Genomic DNA, 16,860 nt, shown 5'->3' on the forward strand with positions numbered 1-16,860 from the left:
ACACGAGGTCGTTTGCATAAGCCCGCTGGATAGCTTTTTCAAAGCAGAAGGGCAGGCTAAAAATGGTAGGACGAATGCCGGGACGGGGCCGCCCGAAAAAGGTTAGGATAAATCAATTTTTCTATTTTTTCTGAACCCTAGCCTACGATTTTTTTTACGAAAAGAATCGGATTTTTTCAATATTTTCCGGAAAAAAAAATCCACCCGGGTAAACCCTAGGCCAGACCAGGTTGGGTCGAGCGAGGGGTACCTCAACGCAGCTGAGAGGAGCGGCTGTGGGAGTGGCCACTGTATCACACTCTGATTCACAGTGGAGGGCCAATTTTAGGCGCTCTTAAGCGCCTTTGTTCTACCAGTGAAATAATTAATTGTAATAGATTTTTTGATTGTTAAATCTCTTACCCGAAAATTAACTATTTTTTTTCCTCGTGGCAGGTCGAATTGGCATTCTCTTCGTGGTCGTCACGAGGTGGTTGGAAAGAAAACGCATTTAATTTTAAGGTGAAACGCTTGTGCAAAAGTGCCAAAATGTACTTTGCTAGGCAGTGGAAGAATGCCCAGCTTGCTATACATCCGAACAATGCTTCAGCGGACTGTCCTTTTCCACCAGTAAGTCACGAACAATTCGAAGCCTCTTTTACTGACGGAATTTGGTTATAAGGCTTGGGTGGCCTGACATTAACCCCCTCTGCCGGTACGAGTACAAGTGATCTCTCTTTTAGTACAGTCCTGAATCTTGAAGATTTTTGAAAAGACCTTGTTGCTGGCGTTACTTTAGTAGATCTGTTATTCATTTCATTTGACTTCATTCCCTCTCCTGTTAAAACTGTCTATTTGTTTTGGATGCTAAGTGAAGTGTTACACTTTTTTCGTGAAACTTAAGAGTTACAATGCTTGGCCCTGCTAAGTCACGTTGAAACGATTGGGACATCACGATTTAAGCTATGTGACCGTTTTCTCACATGTTGAACAATGTGACGACACCCGCAGCTTTAAAAGGATGGTCATTTTTGGGACTATCCATTTGACCCGGGGAGGGGGGGGGGCGGAGGACAAAAAGCGTCTTTTACGGTCTCACTAAAAGTCGGGGACTGACTAAAGTTGCTCCTGGGAGAGCGCCTTTTTTGGAATCCAATTTAGTGACTCCTGTCCCGGTCTCTATCTTGGGGGCCCTTAACTTAACCTAAGCTAAATTTAGGAGGTATCTTGGGGTGTCTAACTCTCACCTAAGTTTGGGAGTGCTAGCATAACCTTACCTATTTTAAGGGGTGTCTTTTGAGTGCCTAACACAACCTAACCTAATTTGGAGTAGTATATTAAAGGATGGTCTGTACGTAAGTTCGGGGTGCTAACCAATCGTGTCTTATGGAGGATCGACTAGGGATCGTACCCATACTACGTGACCGCTTTTAGGTGGGGAAGGGGTTCGGCAAAATACTACGATCGGTCACGGGGTGGTAGGGGGGGGGGGTCGGCCGAAGTCACGTAGTATTTTCAAAACGAGATTTTACGATAAATTTCGCGTGTTTCTTTAACTGAGTTATTTAATTTATCACTCAAAGCTTTTCTCTGAGTCTGGTTTTGCGACACTTTACCACAAAACCATGCGATAACTGGTGTTTTGCGATTCCCACGCTGAAAATGACCGTAAAAAAATGGTCGTAAAACTGACAAGAAAATCATTGTTGACAAGGGGTGCACTCTTTGGTGACGATGAGTTAGTGCTATAGGGTGATTCCATTATTGCAACACGGTGTGATGCACATTGCACAAATCTATGATACGTCGAAGTACAGTCAGTGGCCCATATTTCGGACGAAATTCGTCGTATTTTCTTGATAACTCCTGACTTATTAGAGATACGAAATTCGGCGCGGGAACGAAGAAACTAGACCCTTGGCCCTACCTTTTACCGTAGTGCAAAGTTTTATACCTGAATTTGTTTGTCTGCAAGAGCCCGAAATGTTCTGTCCAAAATTAGGAACAGGAGGTTCTTAATTTCGGACAAACTGTTTCTCATTTCGGACAAAACCGTTTGGCGCTTATGTCCTGGCTCGGAAAACAGTTTTAGAGATACAGGCGGGCAGGGCGGGTCCTTCTGATGAAGACAAGCCCTCGTACGACATTTTTGGTTCAGAATAGGGTTTGAAGAGGCGTTTTCAAAAATGGTGGCATCTAAAATTCTTAAAAAAACGCAAAAGTTTTAAAAAGACTTAAAATTCTGCTATATCTGAAAAACTATAAGAGATAGAGGGAAACCGACGAAATTTTGGTCCTGGAGCGTCAAATGACGTGTTTACCCATAGATAGAACTTTGATTGGTACCTTATGAAGGAACGGTAGGCCGATTCAAAAGTGTCCGAAATTGGGGCCTTTTCGTATTTTGTCCACAGAAACAAAACGACGGTCCGCATCACCAATCCGAAAAATGGGGTAGGCTCAGAAATAGTGCTAGTATACTATATCCAAAAACTAGACTCCTATCTTACACGGCACCTCAGTGCTCACCAGGAAAAGTTGAACAAAGGTTTTTGTCGCAAATATTTAACGAGCGGTTTTTGACCTTCGATGGGGAGAAGTCGGATTGGGACCGCACCAGTCGTATGTTAAAGAGGACTTTTTCACCTTTCATTTGACGTCCCGGAAGTTGAAGTTGGTGAAAAACTATCGGATTTACGGTTGCCTAAAGCCAAAGACCCAATTTTGTCCGAAATTATGGCTCATGTCCGAAATATGGACCACTGACTGTATCGCCCGAACCAGTGATGGGATGGTCATCAAAAAGACAAGCAATGAGTTTAATGTTCTACTTTTTCTGCGATGATAATCAGAAAATCGTGCAATCCCAGCTGAAAAATCCATGTGCAAACCCACGTGGATATAGCGCTTTCCACGTGGTTCTACCTGGATTTTACAAATTTCCACGTGTTTCCATGTGTATTGACATGGGTTTCGACTCTTTCCACGTGCCAATCCTCATTTCCATGTGGGTTCAGTATATTTCCACGTGGATTTTGTATTTCCCACGTGGATAATCGAATCTCCATGTGGATTGCGTAATTTTCCACGTGGTGTTTTTATATTCCACGTGTGTTTTGTCTTTACCGCGTGGGGTTTCAAGACACCACCTGTGTTTCTTATATTTCCACATGGGGTTTTGATTTACCCACGTGGGTTTTCTATTACCAACCGTAACTTTAAATTGGGTTGGCCTACAAATAAATTGACTACACTCCTAGGAAAGATAGATTGCATAGAACACGGTCATGTGATAAAAACTGAAGTTGTTATTTTGAGGCATGCTGGTATCTTCTAAACTAATGACCGTTTTTAAAATCTGAGTTCATATTCGGCGTTTTTAGCCCAATTTCACTTGGGGATGTTGCTTTAAGTCATACCTTCTGACACACTTAAGACTCAGGACTCCTGTCTTAGGATCTCCACATGGGTGTAGGGAACCACGTGGTATTCGAGAACCCCACGTGGAATTTTGAAAATTAACCATGTGGGTTTTTGTAAAAACCCACATGGAAAGTAACCAATTACCACATGGAAAATTTCCCAATTGGGAATCTTATAAGAAACCCACGTGGAAAGTCTTCGAAATCCTACGTGGATTTGTACGTGGTTTTTTCAGCTGGGATAGTTCTGTATCGGAGAAAACGTGCAGTCTGTATCACACTCGGGTTCACAGTGTTTAAATCTAATAAATTGCCAGTACCTTTTTACAAATTGTTGTTACACAGGGCATGTATAAAGTTCGTAACTGCACTGTAGACTTGGGCATGACGAATCAGTTCCCGGCTTTCTTCTACGGCAAATGGCGCATTGATGGCAGAATTATCGAAGTGGAGAATAACACCGGATGTGTATCATGTATGAGGGTCTTTGTGGAAACGGTACCAGTGGTCAACGCAGCGAAAGGCAAAGCTGGTACAATGGGTGGGGCAGAAACCGTTAAAGGCTACCAAAACAACAGCGATACGAATGTGGACTTCACTCCAATCGAAGTACCCAAACGCTGACTTTTTTAGGTAGAGTATCTTCTCGCAATAAAGTTGTTAAAAAGAAGTACGTAGTTTATGTACATGAAGACGTTCATCTTGGTCTTTTAATGATACACCATTTATTGTTGGTGTTCTGTGTAAGTTGCTTAAAGAGTCTAGTACTTTAAACGCGAGACGGGAGCCAAATGTCTCGCTGACTGTATTTGGCTGACACGGGGGCTTAGGCAAGTGTAAATTCCCGATCTTGCCCAAACTCGGTATATTTGTTTCTTATCTATGTTGATGACGACTGACGGTAGTATTTTGTGTCAATTTCTAGGGTACTTAAGGGGCGGAAATAATGGAAAAAATATTGAATTTGGGCCAAAAAAGACGGAAGGTGATTCATAGTCGTTTGGTATCTTAAAAAGACAGATCGAGTTCGAAGATGAGCATTGTAGCTCAAAAGTTGACTTTAAAAAAAAAAAAAAAAAAAAAAAACACAGGCCGCAAAGTATTATTTCTTTTTCAAATATTTTTTTATGGGTCCCTAAGGGGTAACTCGTAAAAGTAGAACCCCTTGGACGAAAATTTCGTCCGTTTTGCTTTATCTTGTACCATTTGGGTGCTAGAGGGCATTTCTTGACAAAAATAAGGTGAAAACAACTAAAATTTGTCTATTAAGTCGTAAAAAATGCCTTTTATTGAAACATTGCGCAGGAAGTAATACTAAAACCACACAGTTAACGTCGATCCACACACTCCTTTAAGCTCAAGAGTCCCTAGATTATCTAGTATCACGAAAACGTTATTTTTTACTTAACACTTAGTCCGTACTTTTAACCGGACAGTAGACGTTTAATTTCCCCATTTTTGGAGTAAAAACTCTCCGACAAAGGCTGTGAGTGAGTATGTCAAATTTTGGAGCTGGAAAGCTCTGTTTCCGAGTACCGTCCCACTAACTCGTCTCGGGTATGAGCGCCGTAGGCCGAGCTATATGTGCGCCAGGCGCGTCGCAGCGTAACAGTGTTTCGTGAGATATCGCGAAGCCTGGTACGCGAGACGTGGTCTGGCATAAATATAGCTAGTATAAACTGTTAGTTGTTGTATCAGCAGCTATTATACAAGTTAGATGTACGCCAGACCACGTCTCGCGTAACAGGCTTCGCGATATCTCGCGAAATACTGTCACGCTGCGATGCGCCTGGCATACATCTACCGTGGCCTGCGGCGCTGACACCCGAGTCGGGTAGTGCAAAAATGTGCACAAAGATACGAGCCTACGGCCCGTCAACGGCCCGACACCTCGACTAAGCATTCAGGGTTGTACATTTTCCGCTTACATTCGTCAAAAATACCCTCTAGCGCCTCAACGGTTTGAGCTAGAGAAAAACGGAGACAATTTTCGTCAGAAGAAGCGCTCTATTTTGATGAGTTACCTCTTAGCAAAACATATTTTTTTATTTTTTTTTAAAAACTCTTAAACGGGACCCGTTTTTTTTTTATTTTTGAAAAATCCAACTTTTGAGCTAGAATGCCCATCTTCGAACTCGATCTGTCTTTTTATGACACAAAACGACCCTGAAAATCCCAGGTCGCTCGCTCAATTCGTTTTCGAGTTTTTGTGCGGACAGGTACACAGACAGACACACAGGCAGACAGACAGACAGAAAAAGTATTTTCCGGCCAGACGGAGTAGTAGTAGTAATAGGCTTCGCTAATCGCTCAGCCAGCCAACAAAGGAAGTGGAAGCTGTTTTCTCCCTTTCTACCCGTCTTTAGAGCTCAATCCTAGCCTTTGTTACACAGTGCCCCACTTTCGTTACACACAGACCTTTTATCAATCACAAGCTGTCGGTCATACGGGAATGCGCCCAGTAATACATCCGAGCAACTTTCATGTTTAGTAAAGGTCCAATCTATTCTTTTGCGACCGATTTCCCCCAAATTTTTCATGGTTTGACTTTTATAGCCAAATTCCAAAATCTGTTACACACTTCGCCACGCCCCACCCTCCCTTAGTTTTAAACTTCCATGCTTTGGCTGATCGCCACTTAGTTTTGTAATTTGAGTTTTCGTTCTTCAACAGCTGTGTTGCGTTTTTGTTTCTGTCACTGTTGTATTGAAATAGCCTTAGAGTTTGCTGCTCTGCCAATAAATCATTCCGGTAAAGCCGAAATGCTGAAGAATGCTGGGAACAAGAAAACGGAAGTTCCTTGGAAAAGTATAGTCATTTCAGTTTTCTTCTTTGTTGCATTCTTCTGCAATTAAGCATAATCGGAATGCTTTATGTGCTTTTTCTTATAATATTTGAAGATGTATGGGTCTCAAGCTGTGTAGTTGTTGAGCTTTGATTTTGCGATTGAGGGGGAAGATGCGTTGTATAAACCTGCAAAGGTTGCGCCATGATTGCATATCCAGTTGACGCAACTCTTCCATTTTTTAGGTGAGACACAACCATGGCAGCTGATGTTGCTGGATAGCTGCCCGAAACTTTTACACCATTATTAGAGAGGCAGTACAGGACCAACAATTTGATTTGTCATTGCATCATAGCAGAACTTTTCCTGCGTCCGAGTGCCATATTCTGATATTGATACTTATAGTGGAAAATTGTTAGGCTTGAGAAAGTCCACTAGTTCCGGAAATCGAAATACACCTTCAATTACTAATTTTGATAAATTTTTAACAACATTTCTACATGGCTTTTCGAAGGCTGGTGTGATGCATTCATTAACAAATTTAGAGGATTTGACATATTGAATTTATTTGACTCATTTACTAATTCCAGCTCCTTACACCTTGCTTCTAAGATACTTATTCTTTCCTTGTTGGTCTGCAGTGTGATCTCTACTTGATTTAAGATAGTAAAGAAAACTGGAATCCTCGATTGATTTTTGAAATGTTTTCCCAAAGCTCTTTTTCTCCTAGCAGCTCTGCCCTATTTAGTATTATGGAAGATGTCATATGTCTGACATCTCCTCCCACCAGACAAAACTTCTGCCGTAGTTCACTCGTGTATAGTGACTAAAAGGCCGGGTCACAGGCCCGACCAAACGCCGGCGGCCCCTGCCGAACGGAGTTGCCTGCGGAGCGCAGTGAAGTTGGGAACTTCGTTTGGCGGAAGGGCGTGCCTATCTTTTTTTTTTTTTTGTAAACCGAGATATTGTCTTTCTGTATGCAGGACCAAGACCAGCAAATCTCGGTAAAATCCTGGCCCTGCTTGTTGTTAATAACATGAGTCCAGTATCCTTCGACATCCTTTGTCTTATAATTTGGGGATAACATGGGCGACAGTTTTGAAGCAATACTCCGCTTTCTTTTCATCTTGCTGCCCAGCTTCCAGTTCCATACGGTAGTGGCCATAGGGTAGTTGTGGGAACTTGGGAAACTCGAGTTTTACAGTTAAATTTCGAAAATAGAACACTCCCTGAAAGAAATATTAACATGTAACGACAGTAAAAATTATAATAATGCAAGGAAGGTGCGAATTTAGTTCGCACACTGTGGAAACCTTGCGAATTGTAATTATAGACTATTTGCGAACGATTGCCTTGTAATGCGAAGAAAATCCTTCGTATTCTTACGAGACACTAGGCTGGCCGCACACCTGCTTGAACCTGCATGGTGTCCCGCGCTTCGTAGTCAACTCCTGTAAATCCGATGGCATGACGCTCCTCGCGCCACTGCAGCCGTTTCTCAAGGCGGTCAGCACAATTGCATTTTTTTTCCACTGGTTGTTGTTGCGAATGCTGAAAGGAGCCTTGATCTGTGCGCCAAAAAGAGTTTAAAAATGCCAGTAAAGCAAACGCCCCGCCCCCCTATAGAACGATATTATTCCGAAACTCGTCTTGGACGGTTCCATTATCAGTCCAAATGCCTCGGGCAGTACCAAATGTGGACCAGGACAGTCCGTGTGATCCGAGTCCCAACCATACATGTTCGAAATAAGTCCGAACAACCAGGACAGTCCGAAACAAGCAGGCCCGCCCTTCCGCCAAACGAAGTTGCCAGCTTCACTCCGCCCGCATCTCCGGCAGGGGCCGGGCCTGCTTGGCCTGCCGGCGGCAATAGTCGGGCCTGCAGCCCGACCATTTCTGTCTCGCGATTTGCTGATGAACATGATCGACTGATGTAGCGGGTCTTCGGCCCGCTTAAACCCGTTATCTTTGAGTTTGCCCCAAAGACTCGAGAAAGGGATGTAACGGCGAAACACCGCGACTACAACCCACTCTTTTGCTCAGAAAACGTTTTTTGGGGGTTGGGGGAGAGTTTTCTTTCTATTTTGCAGTTTTTAGGCCTTTTTCTACAACTTACTGTTTACTATGGCTATTTTTAGCTTAGCCTACATTCGTCTATAAAGACCCTACCGCGTAAACGGTTAGAGATAGAGCAAAACGGACGAAATTTTCGCCCGGTCAGTTTTCGGAATGTTCCATCCTCACAGCCTTCATTATTAAAAGGGGGCAGACCTGTGAATTGATGGGTTTAGAAAAATAGTCACTACATGAAAACTACACGCCGCATCAATTTGGGATTGAATGTGTATTAACAGCATAGATTGACGCTAACTGTACCGTTTGCGCCGGTGCGCGCACTCTCCAAGAACATGAATATCTTCACCTCCAACTGGACGATTTAGTCTGTTTGGTGTGCACGATTGTGCTGCAACGGATTGAGCTGCGACTGTCAACAAAATTGCTACTAACTCTAAAAAGATGCCGCGAGTGGTTGATCTGGGGATTTTGCAAATTTCGAGGTGGAAGTACTCGACCAAAAACATGTTGCCATAATACGAAAAAATTGAAAAATTTGTTTTGTCCATTGTGATTTTTTTCGAGTACTTCTGTTTTGAAATTTGCGAAACCCCCAGGTCAACCACTAGGGGCATCTTTTAAGAGAAACCAGCATTTTTTTTTACCGTCGCCGACCCATCCGATGTTCTGCAATCATGCACACCGAGAAGGACTGCATCGTTCCACTTGAAGGCGAAGATCGGCATGTTCCTGGAGAGTGTGCGTACTGGCGCCAACGGCAAAATTAGCGTCTATCTATGCTCATAATACATCTTTAATCCTAAAGCGATGTGGCATGTAGTTTTTGTGTAGTAATGATTCTTGCAAACCCTTTCATTTCACAGGTCTGGCCCCAAAACATTATATTGAACCTCTGATATATGAACTTGCCTTTTATGTTCACAGATTATACATTTCTGTAAATCTATTACTCTTGCGCATTTTTATACGCCAGTTTACAGCAATTTCTATGCGTTGGTGAATTAAAAAACGGGCAAGCATATCAGGTTTACATAGATTCACACTGTGTGAATTTTTTTTTTAATCTTTATAAGTGTGTCACAACTGTGTAATTTTCTTGTGAAGTTCGTGCAATTTTGTACCCTCACTGTTGAAATCCTAATTACGAAGCATTTACTTTTCGATTACAAAGTGATGATTAGCAATTGCACGGCAATGAAAACAACGCTAAAAAACATTGCTTTGCAATCACAGAGCATCACTATGCATTTGCAAAGTAAATCCTTCGTAGTTACGAAGAATCTAAATACTTGCCAGTTTTGCATTTGCAGGAATTTAACTGTGCTGAACAGCACTGTGAAAAAAAGGCTTGGTGGTCACGGAAAAAATTTCCATGACAATTGTTGTACTTTTACGGGTCACGTTTGTAATTTTTAAACACGTAAATGTTGTAATTGGCTATTATTAAAAAGGCGTAAGATTCTAATACTCACTCATCGTTTCACAGATGCATGTCATAAATTTGCAATACGAAACCTTCAAATTCACCAGTCAAAGACTTACAACATTCCTCGTAAATTTACGATATTTCTTCTAAATTTACGATATTTCTTCTAAATTTACGATATTTCTTCTAAATTTACGATATTTTCCGTAAGTTTACGACATTTCTCGAAACTTCATGGAAATTTCCGTTTTCATTCGGAGGTTAAGTCGTAACTTTACGATTAATTTCGTACTTTTCTGGAAAATGTCATAACTTACTAACAAATTTCGTAAATAATTTCTATGTATGCGATTCGTAATCTTATGACTTTTTTCGTTGCCTTATGAAAAATGTTGTATTCTTACAATAAAGAATCATAAATAGAAATTACAAAATTTGTTGCAAATTTACTTCCTAGAATTCGTAACTTAACAAATCAATATCGTAATCATAATTTATAAAATTTGTCACATTTCACAGTGGAGACCCGTTTTGCTATGTAAAAGCCTTTCTCGAAAATCGCATCGCGATGTTCCGATTGGGTTGTCGTGTACATCTTGTTGAAGGGGCCTTCATGGGGTGCCTCCTCTCAGCCGTCACCGTAGCTCAACTGTTAAGAGCGTCGGTCTGAGGATCATAAGCCCTCGGGGTAAGGGAACGATTCCTGGTTGTCTCGCCTATTTTCGTGTACTTCCCACATCTTGGACTGTCCCGGAAGCTACCCGGTCGCGCGCTTCGGACAGTTTCAGAATCTTCCGATGCGCCCGGACTTTTCCGTGAACTATCCGATATCCGGACTAATTTCGGAATGATTTCTTTTCAGAAGTGAGTGCACACCAGCGTGTTGACATCCTAGGTGGAACACGTTCAAAATGATGTCAAAATGACCTCATTTTGACGTTCACCGTCAAACTATACTGCTTCGAGGTAGCCAGATTGACCTCATTTTGTCACCAATTAGGTGTCAGAGACGGGTTTTTCACGATTGTGTTCCACCTGGGATCTTCACGCAAAGAATTTGTGATTTGCCAATGTTTTAATTCTGAACCAGGAATCCGCAAGTATATCCGTTCAAAGTAAATCGGGGTTAATAATGGCGCTGGGAGCTACAAGCTACACAATTGAACAACTCAACTTACCCACCAAGTATCATCCACTGCTCGTGTCAAATTCACGATACCGTTCCACACCTGTGGTTCAAACTTTTTGCTTGGGTTGTAGTGCGAAAACTTAATGTGCAGTCGTTTATCATCCTCGTAGCACGGGTCAGCTCTCTCAATCCATACGTTAAACGGTCCCTTTACAGTAAAAAAAATACATGCTCTGAGCAACATTTCCGTGTGCCGTACGTTTCCAGGACATTCCACTGGAAAAGCTAGGGTAGGACTGGCGCGACTAAATGCTTTTTAAGGGTGGAGCTAATTATTAATGCCTTTGTAAAGTCATTTATACCCCGTGAGTGGGCTGTTTCAAAAAATAAGTGCCGTTCAAGAACGGATCGTGAAAGCAGATGATACAAATTTAAGAATTATTTCTATCTATAATATTTCAGTGGGGAGCTCACAGGACGCATCACATTGTTTGCGCAAATATATAGATAATTTACAAATTATTGATAAATAAAAAGAGTTGGGTTGTGTTCTGTTTCTGCTTTACTTTGAAGTGTTTTAAAGGGTCTAAGTAAAAGTTAGTGTGAAGAGGGATGTAGATTCAGTTTGCCATTTTAATGTTGTTTCTCAGATATTTGGTGGTATCTGCTTGGGCAACTCGTCAAAATAAAATCCTGGGGGTAAAATTTGTGCCCTTAGTGCCGAAGGCCTATCTACGACTCTGCCTTTTTCCCGACTCGGGTGTCAGCGCCGCAGGCCTAGGTAGATGTATGCCAGGCGCGTCGCAGCGTAACAGTGTTTCGTGAGGTATAGCGAAGCCTGTTACGCGAGACGTGGTCTGGCGTACATCTACCCAGTAAAGTTGACTTTACTGTCAACAGTCAGCTGTTCTTGTGTACAAATACACTTGTCTTTGATGCAAATAGACTAGTCTCCAGTTAATCGTGTTAAGTGGACCCTAAGCCAAGCCATATATGGCTGAGAATTGTTCATACTTGATTTCTGACCTTCTGATCTCAACCTTACTTGGTTATTCCTGATTTTAATTTACCACCAGTGATGATAATGTTATTCTGGTGACATTTTTGGTTGACCTGGCATGCCTTATGAATGTGCTGGTTAAAAAGAAGTAAGTTAACTTGTGTTTTTTCTGTGGTATTTTGTAAGTATTTTTGAGAGCATTTTCATTATTTGTCCCATCAAAACGTTAAAGTCAACATCTTAGTGTATAATACTGTTGTGCAGAAATGGAAAACAATACACAGGAATGTTTATACTGAAGTTTTTAAATAGAAAATCGCAGTCCACAGTTTAGTCCTTTGAAAGAGCGAATGTCCATGTGTGAGCTAAAAAAAGGAACGAAAGTCCAGGTCTGGGCTAATATAACAGCGAAAGCCCAAAAAGCCTGTGGAGTTTTGCTGTTATGTCAGCCCACACCAGGATTTTCGCTGTTTTGTTTTGCTGAACCATGGACATTCGCTGTTTTACACTGCTCTGTGTGGACTTTCGTTGTTTTCGCCCTAAACTACAGTGAGAAAAAAAATCTGTCTCAGCACAAAACGTTTAGTCCCCAGATCGACGTTTTTTCGTTGCACTATAGTGTACCTCTAGAGCTGTTAGCTAAACGTAGCATCCCAGGCAAAGAAAATTTAGAGCACAGCACTAAAACTCAATGACAGGTCACTATCTCATTTTGAGCTGGGACAAAGTCGGGAGCATTAGACGTACGTTTAGTGCCCGGACAGAAATATTTTTCTCTGTGTAGTGCTATTATAGTGTCTCTTATTAACTTTTACAAAAATATTTTGATACCATTTGTTTGCTGGTAATTTTTGCTTCCTATGTGTGCCAAGCAGATTTGGTTACCACTACAGATCTTCAATCTGGAATGTTTTCAGTGTCTCCTGTAAAATTAGGGTTGGTGTACTTACGTGCTTATGAAATAACAATAACATATTAGGGGGGGGGCTTCTAGTGAGGGGACCTTCTAGATGTTTTCCGTTAGGCTGGTTTGACAGATTACAAATATTATACGCAATTTTGATAACTCTTTCAATATATTTGTCCGATTTCAGATAACAGTCAATTTAAATACCAAGGAATTTTGATGAATTTACTTGTTCAATCTGCACTTGATTAACTTTTAGATTTGTAGTTTCGGTAGTATTGAAGGATATGAGTACTGTTTTTGATAAATTTCAAGCAATAAGGTTTAGAGAGGCAAAGAATAGTGAAATTTCAGATAAAATTTCATTGGCGATTTGTTGGGCCTCGTCTAAGTTATGGCTTCTAATAAGGATGTTGTGTCATATACATATAGTATAAAATCGCATCCTTGTGGAACGTCTTCTTAAACGAACCCATTTCTACCAGACACCGCGGTGCAGGGGTGGAGGCGGGAGATCGTTCAACACCACATGTTGCATTTTGAGCCGCGTCTGGGTAACATCCCAACATTGAACACCTTGCTCTCGGTAGTCCGCTCCCCAGGCTAAGACCCGTGAAACCCTAAACATACAAGTCCCTTGTATGTGACACACATGTGACATACAAGTCGCCCATACGAACGCGACGGGGACATGTATGTGGTGGTTGAAGTCATAGGCCCGACATACATGTGACATGTATGTGCACCCACATACAAGTGTGTCGCACATGTATGTGTTCTGAGAAACATCCGCCACATACATGTGACCAATTAAGACTTATAAGTTAGTGTCATCGTCACATGTATGGGGACAGTCCACATACATGCGACGTATGAAAACTTGTGCTTGTCTTGTGTGTCTTAACCTAGGTTGGTAGGATTGTGACTAAATGTCTTTTACGAACAAAGCATTAATATTATTGCCAGAAGAGAAACGATCTAGTATGTAAGATTATTCAATAAATGCCTGAAAGATCAACTCTGCACATGTATGTGGCCTACATGTGATCCTGTGTAGCATAAGAGTGATTTTCAAGAATGCTTCCTAAGGAGTTACTCGTCAAATTGCGGCCCGCCTTTGGACGAAACTTTCGTCCGTTTTGCTCTATCTGAAGTCGCTTAGGCGCTACCGCCACGTTTAGGAGGGGAAATGTACGGGAATCACTAGGGCTTAAAAGCAGCGTTTGTAAAAAGCAGTCCCACAAAAAATGTCATCAAACAAAAGTTAAAGAGCTTACATTTTTCTACGACTTTTGTTTTATAACATTTTTTGTGGGACTGCTTTTTACAACCGCTGCTCTTAAGCCCAAGTGATTGCCGTACATTTCCCCTCCTAAACGTGGCGGTAGCGCCTAAACGGCCTCAGATAGAGCAAACCGGACGAAATTTTCGCCAAAAAACCGCAATTTGAAGAGTTAACCCATAGGAAGCCTTCTTGAAAATTATAAACAATTGTTGAAAAAGCAGCTTTGGGAACGAATGCCCAAAATAAACCCCTAAATATGAATTTGAGCAAAAAAATTGGATGTGTCTCTCGATGCCACATTTAGACCAACACTTTCCCAAAGTAGAATGAAAATCGGAAAATTACACTTGGTGGGGTTCCCTTGTCAGCCGCAGCCCTAGTGTCCGCTATGCAGTCCTATCGCAGCCCCGCTGCAGCCCGCTCGGCTCGAGGTGGGACCCGAACCCGGCCCGAGCACGGCCAAGGAGAGCCGAAGCGGGACCCGGCATGTCAGCGGCGTGTTGACATGCCCAGTTGTAAGTGCACTACAGCGGGGTCCAGGATGCGTAGTCCATCCCGTCCATCTACTTGGACTAATTGGTCCTTGCTTAAAACACGGCACCTGCCTATTACTTCAGTGATGATGAACAAGTTTCGGGTCTGCTTGCTTTTTTGTCCGTCTGTCTGTGTGACCGCACGATAACTCAAGAACGGTTTGAGCTGGGTACCTAAAATTTGTAGTGTAACTTGCATTATGAAAAGCAAGAACTGTAAAGACGATGTGACCCGGACGGGGCAAAACTTTAATGTGACAACGTTGCATCGTGTATTTAACAGCGTTCAAAGTAAGGTTCTTGACCGATATAAAAATCATTAAAATTCTCTAGAATGACCAAAAAGACGTTTTATGTCGTTTGGTGTACTCTGCGCGGGTCTCCCGCAGTTCTAGCAGAAAGATTTGCGACGTTGCCACGCTCTGAGTTTCATCGTCTATTGATGTTGAGCCCTCTAGCTCAAGAAGTGGCCGAAAACAGGCTATTTAATAATAGGCATGAAGAAAATGCTGCTAACTTTTACATATTTTGTTATGGTTCCCTAAGGGTTAACTCGTCAAACTAGAACCCGTAGGTTTTTGATTTTGCCCGATTGTGAACCCTCCAGCACAAAAATTAACCTTTAACAAAAAGAAAGCCCTTAAAATTTCCTTTGAACCCTACTTTTTATTCATCTACTGTAGAAGTAACTCGTGAAAGTTAAGCCCCACGTCCTCAAATTTCGTCCGTTTTGCTTTATCTTCAACCGTTTGGGCGCTAGAGAGAGTTGTCTGTCCACACGGATATTAGGGAGGTGCGAAAATCCGCTTTTTTCAGTCGCCGAATCGTAATAGTGCGGGAAAGTTGCCTTTTCACATCCGAAATCGAGACGTAATTTAATTTTCGCGATCGGAATAATTCTTGAACTCGAGATTTGAGCTTGAAGTTTAATGTAAGGTTCTTATGGGCATTTATGTCAAAGACAGAAAATTCGGCCTGGACCGCCCAGATTCCGTCACAGACAAAAACTAAGGCCACATCCGTGATCTACATAAAAAAAACGATTTGGACCACGTTTCAAATACCTTACTCCGCCATCTAATAACAGTTTTAGAGTAAGTAAATTTAGCCGTTTTTACTAAAAAAAACATTAATTTTCGGAAAATTTATTCGGAAATGAGAGGGAGGAGCATGGCATGCGGACCGTCTCCTGACTCGGTTCCTTAAATCTCGAGTTCAAGATTAAGTCCGATCATGAAAATAAAATTACGTTTAGATTTCGGATGTGAAAAGGCAACTTTCCCGCACTATTACGATTCGGCGACTGAAAAAAGCGGACTTTCGCGCATCCCTAACGGATATGACCCTAAAACAAATGCATGTCATTTCTCGCATATTTGATGGTCTTCGTTTGGTAACTCGTCAAAATAAAACCCTATTGGCTGAAATTTGCCATTTTCTAAGCTATTGGCGTTTCGACGACTCTGCCTTTGGCCGGACTCGGGTGTCAGCGCCGCAGGCCTAGGTAGATGTATGCCTGGCGCGTCGTAGCATACCTTAGAGCGAGAACCGCTCAGTCTCTCGAGGTCCTACGACAACCGCTCATTGTCAGTCTCATGAGGTTGTCGAACAAGGTATCGAACAGTGTTTTGTGAGATATCGCGTAGCCTGTTACGCGAGACGTGGTCTATCTGGCGTTCATCTACCTAGTAATACTTACTGCGAAAGAGTTGATACTTCCGCAGTGAAAGCTCGTCCGGACAAGGAGTGTGAGAAGCGCCACCAGTATGTATGACATCATTGATCACCGGAATGCTCTGTAAAAAGTCAAACCTTAACTTTACTAACAATAAGACAGCCTAGTCACCACTCAACCGGGTGCGGTCGCAGATTGCTGCCCCTCGCCGCAGCAGGGCCCGGAAACATGGACCGGCGATACGAAAGTGGCACGAAACTTTTTCTGCGAGGCACGTATGGTTCCGGGTGTCGCCAAAACCCTGGACAACGACTATTAATCTTAGGATTGGCTATATATTCAATTTAAATGCGCTCCGACATGACCGAGAACCTTACCCTCCAAAATGAAACAGCCTACCCGTGAGTCCTGCCTTTGTTTTCCCAGTATATGCATAGTGACGAGGGGTGGCTGACTCGTATAATACTCCGTACACGGACCTTATAGTACCGTATAATACCTATAATATTTTATAATACCTATAACGCATGTGCGTAGGTTCTTAGTTTAGCCCCTAGTTTTAAACATGTTGTTTCTGATTTTTTTTTGAGTTAAAACGATTCTCTTAATGAAAACTGGGTTGGTATTACGTATGTAGGCTCCT

General features: G+C 42.2%; 2 protein-coding genes across 12 annotated transcripts in view; one reads left to right on the top strand and one right to left on the bottom strand.

Moving 5' to 3' along the window:
• LOC127750534 (uncharacterized) overlaps positions 1-6,804 on the top strand; it is a 133,502-nt gene extending 126,698 nt beyond the window's left edge. The window contains exons 3-5 of one of the 4 annotated variants that reach the window (XM_052272462.1): positions 436-609; positions 3,747-4,034; positions 6,432-6,804. In XM_052272462.1, the coding sequence (XP_052128422.1) occupies positions 436-609; positions 3,747-4,025 (453 nt within the window). In that variant the 3' untranslated portion in view covers positions 4,026-4,034; positions 6,432-6,804. Of the gene's footprint in view, positions 1-435; positions 610-3,746; positions 4,072-6,431 lie in introns of those variants that run through there. The other 3 variants (XM_052272461.1, XM_052272459.1, XM_052272460.1) reach the window with 3 other exon arrangements.
• A 428-nt stretch (positions 6,805-7,232) lies between these two features.
• Positions 7,233-16,860, bottom strand: part of LOC113214744 (uncharacterized) — a 34,481-nt gene continuing 24,853 nt past the window's right edge. For 4 of the 8 annotated variants that reach the window (XM_052272465.1, XM_052272464.1, XM_052272463.1 and 1 more), the window contains 4 exons: positions 16,242-16,338; positions 10,867-11,025; positions 7,596-7,754; positions 7,233-7,415 (listed from right to left, as the gene is read on the bottom strand). In XM_052272465.1, coding sequence (XP_052128425.1) covers positions 7,254-7,415; positions 7,596-7,754; positions 10,867-11,025; positions 16,242-16,322 — 561 coding nt within the window. In that variant the 5' untranslated portion in view covers positions 16,323-16,338 and the 3' untranslated portion in view covers positions 7,233-7,253. Of the gene's footprint in view, positions 7,416-7,572; positions 7,755-10,866; positions 11,026-16,241; positions 16,339-16,860 lie in introns of all 8 variants that reach the window. The other 4 variants (XM_052272469.1, XM_052272467.1, XM_052272468.1 and 1 more) reach the window with 2 other exon arrangements.

This window comes from Frankliniella occidentalis, unplaced genomic scaffold, assembly GCF_000697945.3.
Source record: "Frankliniella occidentalis isolate FOCC.00 unplaced genomic scaffold, Focc_3.1 Scaffold206, whole genome shotgun sequence".
NCBI lineage: Eukaryota > Metazoa > Arthropoda > Insecta > Thysanoptera > Thripidae > Frankliniella > Frankliniella occidentalis.